This window comes from Nannobrachium achirus, assembly GCF_963921795.1.
Source record: "Nannobrachium achirus genome assembly, chromosome: 3".
NCBI classification, from domain to species: domain Eukaryota; kingdom Metazoa; phylum Chordata; class Actinopteri; order Myctophiformes; family Myctophidae; genus Nannobrachium; species Nannobrachium achirus.
In genome coordinates, this window is record NC_137812.1 from 43,233,633 (window position 1) to 43,253,308 (window position 19,676).

General features: G+C 42.7%; 1 protein-coding gene across 2 annotated transcripts in view; it reads right to left on the reverse strand.

The window, feature by feature from the left end:
• Nucleotides 1-268: 268 nt before the first annotated feature.
• Nucleotides 269-19,676, reverse strand: part of klf3 (Kruppel like factor 3 (basic)) — a 23,236-nt gene continuing 3,828 nt past the window's right edge. Inside the window, exons 2-7 of one of the 2 annotated variants that reach the window (XM_080721878.1) lie at nucleotides 11,081-11,138; nucleotides 9,509-9,901; nucleotides 8,603-8,894; nucleotides 7,436-7,583; nucleotides 3,419-3,585; nucleotides 269-2,921 (exon numbers count right to left, since the gene is read on the reverse strand). In XM_080721878.1, coding sequence (XP_080578004.1) covers nucleotides 2,740-2,921; nucleotides 3,419-3,585; nucleotides 7,436-7,583; nucleotides 8,603-8,894; nucleotides 9,509-9,901; nucleotides 11,081-11,119 — 1,221 coding nt within the window. In that variant the 5' untranslated portion in view covers nucleotides 11,120-11,138 and the 3' untranslated portion in view covers nucleotides 269-2,739. Of the gene's footprint in view, nucleotides 2,922-3,418; nucleotides 3,586-7,435; nucleotides 7,584-8,602; nucleotides 8,898-9,508; nucleotides 9,902-11,080; nucleotides 11,139-19,676 lie in introns of both variants that reach the window. The other variant, XM_080721877.1, reaches the window with a different exon arrangement.

Here is a 19,676-nt window from a genome sequence, read left to right on the forward strand (position 1 = left end):
TTGCTGGGTATTTGTTGTATGTGTATGAATTGTTTATGCAGTTTTTTAATCGCGCATGTGCGCGCGCGCGTGCGTGCGCGCACATGCGCGATTAAAAAACACACACACACACACACACACACACACACACACACACACACACACACACACACACACACACACATCAAAGTGAGAATGCATTAAAGTTCTGCAAATATTGTCACTTTTATTAAATGTATGAATATCTTAAATGATAAAATGATATGCAAAACTGCAAATAGATCTGTACAGTATATATGTTCACAGTTTAATATGTTCCCTTTGAATTGCCAACTTAGATTAAGAGAGATAGGGGTTTCATATAGTCACAACTTTATAGAAATGTATAATATCCATTGTTATGATAGTACATCAAAACCATGCTTAATAAAAAACCTTTAATTGCCCTTTCAGTCTAATAATCACTTATAAAATATATTACAACTTATAGAATTTAAAAAATAGAAACTTACAACACACTAAACTGTAAAGAATGACCAGGAGAGCATATAGGATCAGTTGAGATGCTACATTCAGAGTGAGTGTGTGCGTGTGTGTGCGTGTGTGTGTGTGTGTGTGTGTGTGTGTGTGTGTGTGTGTGTGTGTGTGTGTGTGTGTGTGTGTGTGTGTGTGTGCGCGTGCGTGTGTGTGTGAGAGTGAATGAGTGTGTGGTATGTGTATATGAGGGGGAGAGAGAGAGAGAGAGAGAGAGAGAGAGAGAGAGAGAGAGAGAGAGAGATTAAATGAGGATGTGAGGCATGAAAAATGGGTCTCTCTCTCTCTCCTGGAATAAAAAGGTGAGAAAATGACACAACACTAAGAATTACCCTGGTGAATATTTCATATCAAGCCGATCAATCAAACCATCGATAAGGCTAACTTTATGTGACAAATAATAAACGTTTGGCTTTGGGAATGCATATTTTCTTAAATAAAGTGCACGTTCTCCTGAAGACATACGTACAAAGCTCTTGTGTACAAAGTTTTGTTTTGTTCAACAGAAGTTGAAAAAAAAAAGTTTGCTGCAAAACATTGCCACCTTCTCTTTCTTGCAATTTGTTGTATAATAATTTATCAGTTGGCTCACATCAACATAAAAACACTTAAGACTTTTCCTACCTACCTTGAGATGTATGTTAATGACATACAACACATTTGAAACAGGCTAATGAAGCAGGGAATTGCTTTGCTTTCCAAAATGGACGTACTGAATAGTGGTTTGGAATAAAACCCTGCACCTTCTGGTGACCCCAAAAAAAAAAAAAAAAAAAGATCAAGAGCAACTTTCCCTGCTTTGCACCTTGCACCCCCCCTTTATAAAAAGTGTCATAAGATAGAAAACTAATACCACTGTGCCACATCAAAACAAAGATATACTGTATAATAGATACATACATACACTTGACACAAGACAAATGGTAAGACATACATTTCTTTGCTTTTACCCTTAAACCAAGCGACTGGTCTCTCTTTCCTTAATGTACAATAATGCCCCTGCGTATAAACTTAGATAGATTTCACATTTCTCAACGCAACGATAAGAACACTTCACTCTGTGAATGGAAGAGATCACAAATCCACTTTCAACCCGACTAAAAACGTCCCAGAAGACTACGACTGAGCTGCTTTTGTTAAGTGCCTGTTTTGTGTTGATTGTGTGTGTGTGTGTGTGTGTGTGTGTGTGTGTGTGTGTGTGTGTGTGTGTGTGTGTGTGTGCGTGCGCGCGTGTGCGTGAACGCTCATGTACATGTACATGAGAGAAAGAGGAAGATATGGAGAGAGCTAAAATGTGTGCATATACAGTCTGTGTGTACAAGCTTAAAAGCGTATGTCTGATTACTTACTTCATGGTACTGCAATAAGCTGGTAGAGGCAGATGAGTGGTGCAGTACTATATATACTAGCAATACAGGAAAGGTACTTGTTATGTTTGTGTATGACACAATGTATACAGTAGGTATTATATACATTCTAAAAGGTTTTCCTGCTCAGGAAAACATTGGTTATTCACATTATACTGGTTTAGCTGACAGATAAAAGTGTGCATGTGTGTGCGCGTGTTAATGAAATCTTTATGTATAAAATATAAATGTAAGCGAATTCATCTGATTGAAGAAAAATAAGAGCTTATTTGTGAAGCTTGAGAATGCTCTGTGTGTGTGTGTGTGTGTGTGTGTGTGTGTGTGTGTGTGTGTGTGTGTGTGTGTGTGTGTGTGTGTGTGTGTGTGTGTGTGTGTGTGTGTGTGTGTTTTCTGTGTTTGTGTGTCCTTTTCTATATTGTAAAATGGGACATTGATGCAGTTTGGTTCTCTGGCCTGAAGAGGGTGCTGCTCTCAGACCAGCTGAGATCCTGCAGCCTCTCTGAGCTAAAACATGGTCTGGGCTCTCCTTTGCGTCAGAGGCGAGAGTTAGCGCCTCCATCCTGTTCATGATGTTAGAAGGATCTCCTACTAAATGTACGTAGGGAACTAAACAGGTAACTACTGCAGGATTACAGAAGAGGAAGGAGAGGAGGCTTCAGCAGGTGGATGGAGGAATGGATGGATGGAGGGTTAGGTGGCTGGAAGGCTGACACCAGCTCTTAAAGAGGTGAGGAACTCCTCCTCTCTCTCCGTGCCCCTCCCAGGCGTCCCGTGGTCAAAGTCAGCTCCTAAGCTCCTCTGACCACAACAACTGGCATGAGCTGCGCCAAAGTCACGTCGCGTTCCGAGGTGCGTGTTTTTACACCAAGAGGTGGCGTTTCTTGTGCAGCGCCAGGTGGTCGGAACGGGAGAAGCTGCGCTCACAGTCGGGACACTGGAAGGGTTTGACGCCTGTGTGTTTGCGGAAGTGTCTCGTCAGTTCGTCAGATCTGGCAAACTTCCACGTGCAGCCTTCCCACATGCACTTGTACGGCTTCTCACCTTGAGAAGGACAACAAGCACAGGACACAGCAGATAAGCAAGGGAGGAGAACAGAAGGTTAGTAAAGCTGTAGAAAATAAAACGATCTGCTATTTTTTAAAACTCGTGAAAATGTGTGTACATTTTGAATATATGTATTTTTTTAAGCGAACATTTGTAACTAAAATTTTACTTCTGGGGGTCCCTGGAACTAAATATTTTCCGAGGCCAAATAGTAAATACATATCATGTTTGAGCACCACTGACATAGAAACAAAGGTTTTATAAAAATAAAATAAAAACTTACAAGGATTTAGACGACACTTATAGAATCGGGTCAAAATATTCAAAGATTCTCAAGATCTTTCAAAAATAGCAGATCTACAAGCTCGCATTGTACATCTGCTATTTTCTAATAGTTAAAGCATAAAATAATGCGCAATAATGCGTTCCCGGTCTAAATGGGTTAATAGACTGTTCTACCTTTTTATTTCCATACAGTACGTTAAACATCTCACCTGTGTGTGTCCTGCGGTGTGCTTTGAGGTGGGAGCTTTTAGTGTACACTTTATTACAGCCTCCAAAATCACAGCGGTGAATTCGCCGCTTCTTCAGTGTATCTGGCGAGTCGACTGGGAGCGGATGCTTACTGCCAGAGTGGACTATTACTGATGGGTTGTTACCCCTGGGGAGAGAGAGAGAGAGAGAGAGAGAGAGAGAGAGAGAGAGAGAGAGAGGGTTAGATTATGGCTTTGTATTCAGGTGTTGTCTTAGAACAGCAGGGGGTGCTGGTGTGCAATTTCATTTTTAGTGTGTTGATGGAAGCCATCAAACCATCACCCTGTCTGTTTGGCAATAAACACAACTGGAAGTAAGTGATTTGACAGCTTGTATCTTGTATCATAAATACAAATCAATATCTACTGTCTGGCACTACGACAAACGACGGCAGAATAGAATAAACTGACAGACAGTGAGACAGAGTAAGAGGGAGAGAGAGAGAGAGAGAGAGCTTGATCTGCGAGAGAGAGAGGGAGAGGGAGAGGGAGTGGGAGACAGGGAGAGAGAGAGCCTATTTCACCCACACAATAACCTGGCTGAAACCTGAACATGCTGATCGAAGCGCTGCACATTGCACATGGCATGTGTGTGTGTGTGTGTGTGTGTGTGTGTGTGTGTGTGTGTGTGTGTGTGTGTGTGTGTGTGTGTGCGAGCGAGCGTGCGCAACGTGCGTGTATGTGTACTGTAAGTGGCAGTTGAGAGCAGATGTTAAGTGTTGAAATATGAATCCTTCACTGTACAGTTTTGTGTAAAAAGGAATGCGCAGAACCCTCCAGGAACAAGGGAGAATATCAGAGACACACACACACACACACACACACACACACACACACACACACACACACACACACACACACACACACACACACACACACACACACACACACACACACACACACACACACACACACACACACACACACCCCATTACCGGAACCCGTCATTACGTACTGTACATTACATAGATTACAACCTGACCCATTTCTAAATGCACTCGTATTTACATTGTTGACGTGTGACTGTGTTTAGAGAGGCGGAGAACAGTGACAGCCTGGGACACGCCCACTTCCTGTCAAGGATCCAGTTATCTGGCACAGTGACAACAGGGGCCGGTAACACAACAGCTCTGAAACCCCCCTGACAACCCCGGGAGGGAGAACAGAACACAGTAGGCTCCACCTATACTGTACGTACACGTCTTCTGTACCCTGCTACCACAGTGACAGTGGCTCTCAACCTGTGGGTCGGGAAAATTATTTTGGGGAGTCCCCACTCCCAGATGATACTGTGCAACATTGTTTTCTCACTTAACGGTAAACAAACCAACATCAAGTTTAAGCGGGGTATCTTTTATTTCTAAAGTGACAATTTAAGGATTTTTTAATTCTAAAATGACAAATTAAATGACAAATTAAACAAATTGTCAAATATTAGAGGCAGAAATTGTGAAAATAGCCGATCTACATGTTCACAGTTGTGAGCATGTAGATCTACTATTTTCCCAATAGAACCGTGTTATACAAAATGCCTCAACTCTTAATGCTCATCAGGGTGGGGGGGGGGGGTGGGGGGTCCCCAGTTAAAATATGATTGTTTTGGGGGTCGCAGCCTGAAGAGGTTGGGAACCACTGCCCTACGACAGTGGCTCTCAACCTGTGGGTCGGGACCTTCACTGTCAGATGACAGTGAAGTGACAGTTTAAGGATTTTAAGACCATTTTAATTCCTTAGAAAAAAAGGAGAAAATTAACCAACAAACTAACTGGTTCGAACATTTGCCAAATTGTCAAACAATATAAGAAAGAGGGAAACATTTTGAAAATAGCAGATCTACAAGCTTACGCCTCGAAAGAATGTTTTTGAAATACACATCAAATATACAAATCAATGAATCATTGCATTATCACTGTGTAATATTCTCGCTCTTTGTGGATGTACTCATGATGACATAAACAGCTGTTTAAATTAATGTGAATAAAATAAAATAAGAAATGACCACTCCTGGTGTGTGCGGACCCACTGTAAAGTCTGAACTCTAAAACATCCTCTTGAAAAGTGAGCAAAAATGTCCTCACTTTACCTAATTTTCCTACTTTTTCTATCCTTCTGAGGACATTTGGTTCTCATAAAGATAACTATACAAGTACTCACAAACGCAAACCCAAATAAGGAAGTCCTTCCACTCACACACAAACAACACAAGACCCCAACCCAACCCAACCCAACCCCCACTCAACCACACACACACACACACACACACACACACACACACACACACACACACACACACACACACACACACACACACACACACACACACACACACACACACACACACACACACACACACAGAAAAACAAGAACCAACTGGCAACATTCCATCATAACCGTCTCCCCATACCGGTAATTACTCTTTCTAGGAAAGAAACTCGAAGCCGGATTTACACGTCATTGTATGGTGGTGTCGCGTGTCGGACATACCTGATCTACAAGCTAATAACGCTGCGCATTCGCGACGTGTTGTGGGCTTGTAGATTAGCTATGTTCAGCGTGTGACACCGTTGTACGATGGAGCATAGGCTACATCAGTGGTTCCCAAACTTTTTAGCCCGTGACCCAAAAAAGAAATGACACATTCGCCCGGGACCCAAATCTGTGAAAATAGCAGATCTACAAGCTCACAACGCGTCGCTTCGCGCCGCGTTGAGAGCTTGTAGATCAGCTATTTTCATTACTTCTTAATTATGGAATTTCTTAGATGTGTTTGTTTCTTTGTTTGAAAACGTATAAAATTCTTGAAAAAATAATTGTATTTTATGGGGGGAGAGGAATATATACATTTTATTTTTTGTAGGAAAAGATTGAATTTTTCCTCGAGTTGTGACCCATAAAAATGTGTCCGTGACCCACAAATGGGTCGCGACCCACTGTTTGGGAACCAGTGGGCTAAATCAGGCATTACAGAGAACAACATGAGAGAACGGGGTGAGAGGACGATGAAGAGGAGCTGAGTAGGAGGAGGAAGGGGAAGTGATGAGGAGGTGGAGGAAGAATAAGATGGAAGGATGGGGGAGGGGGGGGTAAAGTCAGGACAATGAAACGCGCAGGAAGTTCCGAACCAGCAGGAAGTGGAGGTGGAAGAAGGAGGAAGCGTAGGAGGAGGTGAGGTTATCAGAGTTCACATGGATTCATTTCTACATTCTCACAAGCGAGAATGAAATCAATACAATGTCCCAACCTTAAAGGAGTAGTTCACCCCCAAAATGACTTTCTCACTATTGATTACTCATGCCATGGAGACTTGAGTTCAATAATATTTTTTTGTATTTTTGTATGTATCAAATTATAGTCTTAGGAATGTGACAAATACAAGAGTATCCATGAATTCAAGTCTCAATGGGGTGAGTAATCAATTGGAAAAAAGTACTCCTTTAAGATGTTAAATACAAAACATCTTACATAATAACAAAAATCTCAAATAATACCATAACATTTATTTAACTGCTCTGAGAGTTTACAAATGTTTATGGGTGCATTTTCTAACAATTTGTGCGGTTTACTGTTTGGGAACAAAAGAACAGGAGTAATGGGTGTACACAAAGACCTGTATGCATGTCTGTGTCTGGGAATGGGTCTATGTTGGTATTTTAAGTCTGCATGTTATTTTTGTAACAGCTATTCTCTATAGCCCTTTGTGTTGTTAAATAATTCTTGTAAACTCACCTCACCCCGTCTACATTCCTTGTGCACTGTGACAGAAAGCATCACCTTAACACGGGCCAGGTGATGCACTAACTACCCTGGCGTATCAGTACAAGAAAATGGTCTACAAGAATGGGAACTCAAATTAAAAGATAACACTTAGCCATATCTCTCCTGACCCATTTCATGTGCGTGTGTGTGTGTGTGTGTGTGTGTGTGTGTGTGTGTGTGTGTGTGTGTGTGTGTGTGTGTGTGTACCACTGAGTGACTCACTCGCTATAGGTACGTGGTATACTGATGACTGGGTGTGATGTCATCTCATGGCTGTTGTAGGAGTCATGACTGTGCTCAGGGCGAGGCTCTGTTTTGATTGGCTTCTGAAGTTCAGGGGCGTCATCTTCCATGGCCTTCATACAGAGTGCTGGGCAGATCAGACAAAAAGATAGGTCAAGGACTGACTATACATTACGCCACCAGTGAATGCTTACATCTGGGGTGGGAAACCACCTCTTTTTGATCCACCTAGGTGATCAGGTCGGGCTGTTGAGGTAGTCTGAATTAGTGTAGTTGCCTATAGGCAACACACTATTGTTCTCTGTCCGAGAATTCTTTACGTGCAAAGTGAACCGGCTTATTGTTAACTTTTGCACAACAGAAGAGTGAAGCTTTTGGTTATGCTTCACACACTGTTGTCACTGCTGTCATAATATAAATGGTAAGACGGAATTCAGTTCCCAGTGGATTCCTCGCGATTTGCGTCAGTGCAACCAAACTTTACATTTCCCAGAATTACACATTTTAGTTTATCTGACCTTTCAAATTAATGAAATTATTAAATTATTGACTCATACTTTGGTAGGTTTCATTATTAAATGATTGACTTCTCCTAACACCAAATCAATTGGGTTCAGATCTAAGCCAAGTCTCCTGAGGAGATGCGTCTGAACTGAAACCTGTCCTGGACTGGACAGGAGTTTCCGGACGTAAAAACAGATAATGATGATATGCTTGCATTATTCTAATTAGCAGCATATACAAGTAGCAATGGTGGGTTTTCACTGTCTGGCACTGGGTGATCACACCAGCCTTGGAAAACAGCCAAGTGACCATGTGCCTGAAAACGACACCTACCCCTGTCTAGGGATGCAACCGGAAAATCATCATTAGAGTCACCACAAATCGTTTTTAATATTTCAAAATCGTACTACTGTACAGCAAATCATCATTAATGTATTGTCGCTTGAAAAGTAACCATGAGGACTGAGAAGTCTGTACAAGATCTCCACGAAAGTTTACTCATCCTTACCCCTGTCTTATGTAGTAGAATCCTCAGTATTTACATTTAATACCCCTCTCTGAGGGTGTAAGAAAGGACAAATGGACACTGAGGATTCTAGCGAGAGACAAAGCACTGCAGAATGACCTCTCTCTCTCTCTTACCTGTCTTGTGCTCCCGGCCTCCCTGCCTCTGGCGGTGATGGTGATGATGATGATGGTGGTGGTGATGGTCGTCGTCGCCGGGGGCAACGCCGCCATGGCTGAGCATGATGGGCTGATGCAGGTGGAGCGGCGAGGGGTAGAGGACGGGCAACGACTGCAGCACCACGGGAGACAGCATGACGCCGGAGCCCTGGATGACCCGGGAGCCTGAGCCGATCAGCATGGCGGGGTACGGGAGGGAGGAGGCCGGGTGCAGCGCGATGGGAGGAGAGTGCTGAGGATGGGGATGCTGCTGCTGCAGTGGTGGAAAAGGTACCCAAACGTTTAACTGACTGTAAGTAAAGTAATCCATACTGCAATATAGAAATACTCTATAGAAATATAGTAAGTAAGTGAAAGTCCAGAATTCTAAATTTACTTGAGTAAAAGTACAAAGGAATATTGGCATCAAAATGTAGGTACTGGTATATGTATTGGTACCAAAAGTAGAAAGAACTCATTATGCGGAATGTCTCGTTTCACAAGTTTTCAAAAGTACAAATGTATAAAAATCCTTAGCAGATCTACAAGCTCACAATGTGTCACATCGCGACGCATTGTGAGCTTGTAGATCGTCTAGTTTCATCTGGCCGAAATGTATACAGGGTTAATGTATGTTTTGCAATAATAATAATTATTACTTAAGCACAGTACATGAGTAAATGTACTTAGTTACTTTACACCAGTGGTTCTGAGAGTGGATTCCAGGGACTCTGTGGGTTCCTTTATGGGGGTCTAAATTGACCCATACAAGTCTGTAACTCTGACAAGGTACAAATGAACCCTAGCGGGTTCATTTGGTTTCATTTGTACCCTGTCAGAGTTAAGGGGAGACAGTTTGAGAAACACTGCTTTACACCACCGCACCTGGGACTGATGATGCTGGAGCTGCGGGGGGCTGCGGCGCGCCGCCGGGGACTCGCGGCCCCGGGGGCTGTAGGGCGACGGCGGGGAGCTCCGCGAGGAGGAGGAGGAGTAGCAGTCGGGGGAGGAGGCGGAGGAGCAAGGCGGGGAGGAGACGGACGACGCCCCCGAGGAGGAGGAGGAGCGCTTGCTGAGTGACAGGTCCACGGGCTGGTCCATCTGGCCCAGCGCCGCGGGGCCGCCGCCACCGCCGCCCCGCGCCAGCGCGTGCGTGTGCCGGATGGCCGCCGTGTACGCCTGTGTGTGCGTGGGGTGGTAGAGATGGGCCGTGCCGGCCAGGTGGGAGTAGATCACTCCGTAGGCCTCCGGGGTCTTCACTAACGATGGGTATAGTGACTGAAGGAGACAGAGAGAGAGAGAGAGAGAGAGAGAGAGAGAGAGAGAGAGAGAGAGAGAGAGAGAGAGGACATTTTCACATTTCTGTTTCAAATTTCAATGTAGACAAAGGACTTGAAAGGTGTTTTGACAACCAGAGGCAGCCAAAACATTTGTGTTTATGGTTGTCCAACAGTTATGGCTATGATTGAGCATGTGTGTGTGTTCATTAGCCTACTGGCTGGCAGTGTGTATCCATTGTATGCAAATGTCCGGTGTACAGAAGCCTGTTTGTCCAGGAAGAGCTGGAATGTGGGAACCAACCTGTCTAGACACATGGTGTGTGCTTGTGCGTGTGCATGTGTGTGTGTGTACGTGTACGTTAGGGGTGGATATTGGCAAGAATCTCGCGATGCAATACGTATCACGATACGTGGGTCACGATGCAATAGTATCACGATATATTGTGAATCTTTGCGATACGATACTATTGCGATATATCAGCTTTAAAAGCTGAAGACACTGTTCTAATGTTGTTGTTTTCGCCGTTCGCAGCCATTTTCTCGAGAGACCTCACTCACTGAACCGTGGGAAGGGGAAGTAGCTACTATAGTAAACCTACATCTAGAGGCAGCGGAGTGTCAGGACCGGACTTCTACCATTGGTTCCTATGCATGGGAACGTATTTTATTTTCCTCAAAGTATCGCGATACTACGGCCTGAAGTATCGATACAGTATTGGCAAATAAACTATCGCGATGTATTGCCATATCGATTATATTGCCCACCCCTAGTGTACGTGTACGTGTACGTGTGCGTGTGCGTGTGCCTGTGTGTGTGTGTGTGTGCGCGCGTGTGTGCGAGAGATTATGCGGGTCAAGTTTACTGTATGGTAAGAAACATGCTTGGGCTTGTTGTACATTGTACGACAGTGTACCAAATGCACAAGAGTCAATTTGGGTCTGGGTTTTTTACACCCTCAGTTAAGTACTTAAGTCCTATATATACTTCATTTCATGACAAAGACATGCCTGTGGATCTGCTATTTTGTATTTTTCACCCATGATGACATGCCCGAAATTGGGACAGGTTGAAAGGAGGTTAAATTAGCCTTGAGAAATGTTCTGGTAATGTACCTTGTGTAATCCCTTGGTGACAAGAGGAACACACAAAAGCACATGCACGTTCGCGCACCCGTACCTCCATTTCTGTCTTCAGGGCGTAGTCATACATCAGCATGGCTGCAGAGGCCAAACTCCTGCAGAAAACAAGACGACAAACAATTATCAGTACGTTCCACAACATAACCATTATTAATAGCGTACCCAGCATTATCTTTAAAACACACCCACACAGTCACTAGGTTAATTACTGTGGAGTGTGGACCAAAGCCTTCATTTATGCTTCGCCTTACAGTAAGATCATGCCACGCTCCGTGAAATCACAGTTGAACAGTTGAAAATCTGTTATTTTTGTTTTTGGAGAGCCTTGCGCGGTCATACAAAGATGTATAATTAGCCTTAGGGCTGGTCACTGTTGTGGGCTAAAGTTGTCACTGTTTTTAAAGAGGTCCAAACATCAAAAATGTACAGTCGATAATCTCACATATCTTTCAAATTAACTATCTCATCTCAGACTAGTCAATATTGTGTAAAGCAAATATAGCTATTATGGCAACTATTGCCAATTCTAATCTACACGTACAGAAAAGGAGATGAATTGCGCCACTCTCCACAGCATTTTGCAATCCAGCGCAACGCATGCAAACACCCACAGGCAGAAAGAAAAGACAGACAGACAGATAGGCAAACAAGACAAAGAGACACTTTTGTGATGACACACGATTGGAATCTAGCCCTCTTTCACAAAAAAGAAGAAAGAAGCGAGAGGGAAGTGATGAAAGGTTAACAACTATAACTAGAGGTGGGTTTTGAAGTTAAGTATACTGTAGGAGACAGGAGGGAGTGTGTGTGTGTGTGTGTGTGTGTGTGTATGTACGGGACAGTATATGTTATGCGTCTATTGTACGTACATCCTTATAAATAACTTCAGACAATCGCATACATATTTTCTGTTACATCTTATGCATCCTCTCCTCCTGCTGCACTCTCACATTCCCTCCTTCACGCCTCTTGCGTAGATATGGTCTTTCTCACAACTATCAAGTCTTTCATCGTCGTTTGACCCTTTCAGCAGCACGTAAGGCTACTTCAAAGACATGACAACATGGACTGAGTCAGAGAGGCCACACAAGATGCTGGTTGCAGCGAGGTCCATGGCGAGTGGATTCACCAGCTCATAAAAGAACCCACAACACAGTCAAATCCTCAGTGTTCGTTTAACTCAGAGAGTACATTGTTTTCTAAACTCTTGGGAGTTACAAATGGATAAATTAAGAGCTCTTGTTCACCCAAAGAATTACCTATTTTCAATCAATTACACACCCATGAAGCCTTGAATTCAGGGAGACTATTTAGTTTTTGTTGCCTTCCAAAGCCAATCATTTGACTCTCTGGTAGGAGACCTGCGGAGCCTCCTACCAGAGACATTTAGCATCTTTCCGCAGGTCGTCAAATTATTGGCTCAGGATTGCAAAATCTCCAGGAATTCAAGGCTTCGTTGGGTGTGTAACTGATAGAAAATACGTATTTTTTGGGGTGAACTACTCCTTTAACATTGACCCAAATTGACCTGGGCCGGAGGGCATAGCACAGCTATGGCTCCCACGATGAACTCAACAAGACAGTTTTGACAACCGGGCTAACTTCATTTTCACTCCAGGAGCGGAGATAGCTCACGCAGACGCATTAACTGTTGCGCGTGACCCGACCGCCCGGGCATGCATGTGGAAAAACATAGGCATGATGAACGCACACGCACGCACAGTCACGCACATGCGCTGCCACACGACCACCACCAGCTCCATCACCCGAGGCACTGTCAATCACACGTCAATCACACAGTGTTTGGAGCCGAAAAAAGAAAAGAAAAAGGATGAGTTCTCAAAGCTTTCAAGGGTCCAGGTGTGCTTATGTTGACTGTGTGTTTGCATGTAGTATTAGTGTGTGTGTGTGTGTGTGTGTAAGTGTGAGTGTGAGTGTGAGTGTGTGTGTGTGTGTGTGTGTGTGTGTGTGTGCGCGCGCGCGCGTCGACAGTGCGTGTGCAATGAGCACATGTATTACAGTGCCTCTGTGTCTAAGTCTATGTTCACTGATGCATGAAACTCAACATGAACATTGAAAGAAACTACCCCAAGGCCTAACGTCACCTACCAAACGTGTCAGTATGTGTGAATGTATGTATGTATGTCAATCACTTACGGTACTTACTTACTGATCTAAATTATGTGTGTGAGTGTCTTTTATATGTATATACACAGGTATATATATACACACACACACACACACACACACACACACACACACACACACACACACACACACACACACACACACACACACACACACACACACACACACACACACACACACACACACACACACACACACACACACACACACAATACTGAACCAAATGTGTGTCAAGACAGGTTAGCCTTTAATTATTAACAAATGGACGAGAACATAGGCAGACACACCCAACACACGCACGTATGGACGCAAACGCACGTATGGACGCAAACGCACGCACGCACGCACACACACACACACACACACACGCTGGGGTCTAGGGGCCAATAGGAAAGCAGGATGGCAGTGGTTTGGTTTCATGATCAGAAGGGTGTGGCCGTGACAACGCCTCACCCTATGCTTGGCTTCAATAAAACAAAAGAGACTGCATGTGTGTGTGTGCATACATACTGTGTATGTGTGTGTTTAAGGTTACGTGTGCTAATCTGGCTTTGTATTGTTATTCAGCATTATAGTTCAAACTGAGGTCAGGCTTTTCTTCTATTCTGGGGTAAACATACTTACTTACGTAACAATATAGGCTAGTAGGTACACAGTCAAATCCTGAGCATTAATCTAACGTTTGATTGAGACCTGTCCCTTATGGGTCAATTTATTCTACAGTGTATAGGTAGGATATGAATATGATATTACGCCATCCTGTCCAACAGGGCTGTATTTAACCCTGCAAGGCCCAGCGTTGCTTTTTGGCAACGTTTTTTAAATCATTTTTTTTTTAATGTTATAATTAGTTTTCCTGTTCTTTTTTCACATTAACATCACCATTAAATCCTATTGTTTAGTATTACAATGCCATTGGCCACGATATTTGCATATAAATACCCCCCACAGAGAATGACATTCACACCTCCCAGAGAAGTTGAAATTCCAGCGTCTGGATGAACAACATCTCACTTTTTAACTGAAGCTATTCCTCACTAAAACATAAGTAAAATGCCTGTAACATTTTTTTTCGTGATCCTTAGAATGTCTAGAACATGTACATATTTTATTATTGTGAAAAATATCCCCAAAATGCAAATTAGAACATGATTTATGATTTATGGCTATAAAACCTTACAAAAACATTTTTAATTTTAAAGACAGACATATATTTTTATTTTTTTTTATTTTTTAAATTGGGCCAGTAGAAATTAATTCGGGTCTTGCAGGGTTAAATCAAAACTATTTATGTCTTACTTCTACACAATCAGACCTAGGGCAGCAAATGTTGATCAAACTAAACTAAATAATCATTTTTGAATAACAATTTGGGGAAAAACTATTTTCAAACATAGCAAACATTGCCAATCTACAAGCTCACAACGCATCACAATCTATTTGTTGTATGTCAAATATAGCAAGTGGTCAAATAAATATATGGAGGTTTCTTTTGTGTGTCGCCGATAAATACAGTAGCAAGAATGGTCAGTGAAGGCTGCAAAAGTTAAGTCCAATCAGACTCATTTAGCCGAAAAATTATCATGAAATATATTTGAAAAATAATATTTGTAAAACATTTCGGTAATTTGATTAACAGAAAAAGTAATCAATAGTAAAATGGCAGAGAACATAATCGATAGTTGCAACCCTAAACAGACCATTAACTTCCCCTGGGTGAAGTATTTGGTCATATTCACACATTGTCCAATTTTGCTCTTACAACATACTTATAGAGGTTGGAACCTCCTGAGTAAAGCCTCTTGCAAACAGAGTGTGATTTTCTTTGCACAGATAAAACGTGCAATGAAAATCTATAACAAACACATGCTTCTCAACAAACTCTTGCACACCAACTCTGAAATTGCTGTCCAACAAGTGGCTCCACCAGGGTGTTTTGTTTTTCAACCCAGTTTGATTCCTGCATTTTTTAAGTTGCGTTAAAACTGATAAATAAAACAAATGCCAGATGACTGAATACAAGAGTCTTGAGACATGACTGCACAATGTCCTTCTTCTGAATACTCAGTTCATAGTTGACTCACTTTCCTCAATTCATACATTAAAACACCATAAATCACGTGCCACACATACCAAGCAACAGAAACTCTTCACACTCCACCACCATTATTTGCTTGTCAGATGAATTTATGTACTTCTCACCTTTCACTCAATTAATTGCAAGTAATCATGTCGTTCTTGGGCTGGGCCTTGCCCACGAGATTTATGTTTGCGTGTATAGATGTACATGTAGGTATGTGTACATGCACGTGTTTCTGCACATAAACCTAATTATACAGAATGTCCTCATGTGTCGTCATACCAATGCCATAAATTAAGCTGGTCTGGTACTGCAGTGGCCCCAGGTGATAGGAAAACTTTTGAAGCTGAAAATTCATCGAAAGTCGAGTGACTGACAGCTATACCAGATTACTATCAGCTGATAATCTAACCTGATTCCCCTGCTCCTCCGAGAGCACACACCATACTGTGCAAAGTCAAATCCTCAGCGTTAATATATCAATTTGTAACTCTGATTCTTTCATCAAAAAACAGCGCATCTGCACACTCAACGACAAAATAAAGTTTGTAAGTACTGCAACCTTCTGCAGGCATCAAGATGGTCGCAATAAAAATAAGTGTGTGCAGATGCTGCTTTTTTTCATTAATTCTTTTCATTCATTCACTGTGTTTTTGTTTTCCCTTTTTAACAATCAGTTTTACTGTGTCTGGTATCTCCTATTCCACGAACAAACTCACTATGCACTTCCTATTCCAAGAACAAACTCACTATGCTTCATCTCATGGATTCCATCTGTCATCTTTGACATTACAGGTAAGATGAACTCACTCAGCTGAAGATAAAGCCACAGGCGTGTTAGATCTGGTTCACTAGCCTGATTCTGGGGTGAAGAAGCAGACGTGGGTTAACTAGTATTTAAAATAAATAACTGTTTGTTTTGCCTTCCTGGGAGAACCAAAACTGTGGATTTAGGTTTTACTAACACTAACACACCCTGACAGTCACAGTTAGATAAACCCAGCAAATTATGACTTTCTCTCCTGTACGCCACTGAGTGTCTTGCCACATTGTAGGTCAAATGTGAGAGGAAATTATGTAAGTGTTGATCATCCAGGGACATACAGTATGAGTGGAGCTCTAGACAGCCTTTTCTAGTTCACAAAGGTTTTAAGCACATCCATTTTAGCTTCGATTTCTTTTCCCCTTTTTTATTATTACTTATGGTGTGGTTCATCAGTCTGTCAGTCAGTCTGTCTGTCTGTGATTGTGTCCTGACTCCTGAGCTAATATCACAGACTGCTGGGCTGATGAGCACCAATTCCACCAAATGTATAATATAAGTCGCACCGCTTCGCATGGTATATTACACATCACACGAGACTAACGTCATACTTTCTATGACGTTAGTCTTGTGTGACGTTAGTCTTGTGTGAGCTGTTGGTACTGCATAGGGACATACACACAAAGTCAAGCGATGGATGAATGGAAGTCAATGGGGCTCTGATCTGACTCAAACCTTGCCAAAATTGTCACACAGCGTCATAGATAATATGTCAGAGACAATTGACATCCTAATTGACTGATGACACAGGCTGGCTACATCAAGTCCAAGCGCCTCAGTGGAGCTATGCTATTCCCATGCCGTGGAAGCCAAGATCCACATGATTAGATTTTTTTTTTATCCAGACACACTTTGACATGAGGCACATACTGTACTTGAAGCCATCTGAGCTGTTTCAGAATCAGCATCAGCACTTTATAATGATTCTGAGCAGGGACAACTGATCTCAGACCAGTGTTGGACAATAACAGTCCCAATAACACATAAGAGAACTAATCACTAATCCACATGCACGCACGATGACACGAAGGAACTGCCTCCTACTGCTCCTATTTGGTAAATATGAAGCTATACCTGAGTCATAAACTCTAGGGGAATATTTGCTCTCTGCCGTGCACATACTGTGGGTGTGTGTTTGCGTGTGTCAAGTGTGGTCTGCAAATATTGTCACTCTGGGTCAGTCGAACTACTGTGTACTCCCCCCAACCCACTCGGCAAACACTTGCTACATCTCTCTCCATCCACAGTCTCTGGCTCCATCTTTCCTTATCTCCCTCTGGTTTCCTGCATCTCTCTCTATCTCAGTGGTTCTCTCCACCTTTTCTGGATCAGGGCGACACTTGAGCATGCGTTCGCGGCCAAACCATCTGTCGTTCGGGCTGCCGTGTTAGACTGGTCAGATGGGTTGGCCGTGGGCATTTTCAGAGCATGTTTATTTATAATGATCAAACAATCCATTGTGTTCCGGTTTTGGTCAATATACTTTAAGTTGCTATTCATCTTTTTTTTTTTTTTTACATAATTTCTTTTAGCAAGTTATATTATCGATAACATTTGAGTGTGAATCGCTGCTCTATCTCGCTCAGTCAATGAATTATTATTTTTCTTTATTGCTACTGCATGTAGCATTAGAACACAAACAGTAACAGGACCCTGGGTCGCAGACACATTTTTATGGGTCGCGAGTAAATATCAACATTTTTTCATTAAAAAGGGAGATACATAAAAATATATACTATATATTATTTCAAAAGACTGACTTAAATGAAATAATAATAAATTTTTCATTGCACGTTTTATCTGTGCATTTTTTTAAGCAAATAGTTTCTATAAATAGTAATACATAAAAAGAAAGTAGTGAAGCGATGCGTTTTGAGCTTAAGTAGATCTGCTGTTTTCACTAGTTTAGGTTCTGGCCTGGGCAAACATTTCTCTTATGGGTCTTGAGCTACAAATTTTGGGAACCACTGCAATAGAACATGCACGTATGACATCTGTCTTGCTCTCAATCTCTCTCTCTATCCATTTCCCTTCTCTCTTTCTTTCTATGTGAAAAGAGCCAAGCATGAATGATATAAAACATCATGTCTGAAGGGGAAAATATTGCGGCTTTAAGTCCCTGGCTACTGACTCAACCACACACGTGCACAGACACACACACACACACACACACACACAGACACACACACACAAAAAGTTTCTGCTTGCTCAACAGAATACACACACTAAATCACTGAAAGTCTAAATTATCACATGCACGCATGCACAAGCACATATACCAACCAACATGAGCATGTGTGCACACATGTATGCACCCGCACAGTCGCACACACACACACACACACACACACACACACACACACACACACACACACACACACACACACACACACACACACACACACACACACACACACACACACACACACACACACACACACACACACACACACACACACACACACACACACACACACACTAATGGCAACAGGCTGGAGATGATGAGATCACCAGAGAGACCAGAAACCTCCAGACAACAGTTTTGTCCAAGAACACTAGGCCTAACCCCCTCCTCCTAACACACACACACACACACACACACACACACACACACACAGTCGCAGAGTCACACACACACACACACACACACACACACACACACACACACACACACACACACACACACACACACACACACACACACACACACACACACACACACACACACACACACACACACACACACACACACACACACACACACACACACACACACACACACACAAGACCCTTATGCCACAGCCTCCGATTCTATCTGTGTCTTATTTTATCCCCTATTTTCCAGATTTGTTTTTTCTCTGACTCTTCAAGTCCAATTCTACAGTACTTCACAGCTCCATTCTATCCTTGTTCATTTCAGTTCTCATGTTTAGTGTCTTTTATCAACTAATTAGGCTCCTCCGTTTGTTGTTGACAATAGGTAAGCATAGCTGCATTTACAAGACACTCCGGCACTCGTAAAGTATTGCTCTGAGAGTGTAGAAATGGACCCGAGTGAACCCAAATGTGTTGCCTTTGACAATGAGGATGTCATTGAGCAGTGGAAGTCGCCACTCAAACTGCGAGGCACTTTGTTTTGCTTGTTCCTCAAGGATCTCCATTATTATAGCTGACACATGGGTCTCGAGCTACAAGCTTCCTCTATCTCTGTCCTCTCTGACCTCCTTGACCACACACAGACAGTTAAGGCTCAGTTATGCTTTGTCAAACGACAATGTTGCGTACAACTTTTTTTGTCGTAGGATGCACGCATGAATCAATTAGCCTTGGCCTTGAATAGCTCCACGCTCTTCGGATTGAGCTCACTACAGAATGATCAGTGGTTCTCAAAGTGGCATCTGGGGACAGCCAGGGGTCCTTGAGGAGGGCTTCCAGGGGATCCTTGACGTGAAGCGGTTTGAGAACAACCACTAGAGTCACTTCTCCGCTAGAGTCACTTCTCTTGCGATCAAGCTCTCACGTTAGCTTCCCTTCCTATTTCTAACCCATAATGTAGCTCAGTGTTTCTCAAAGTGGATTTCA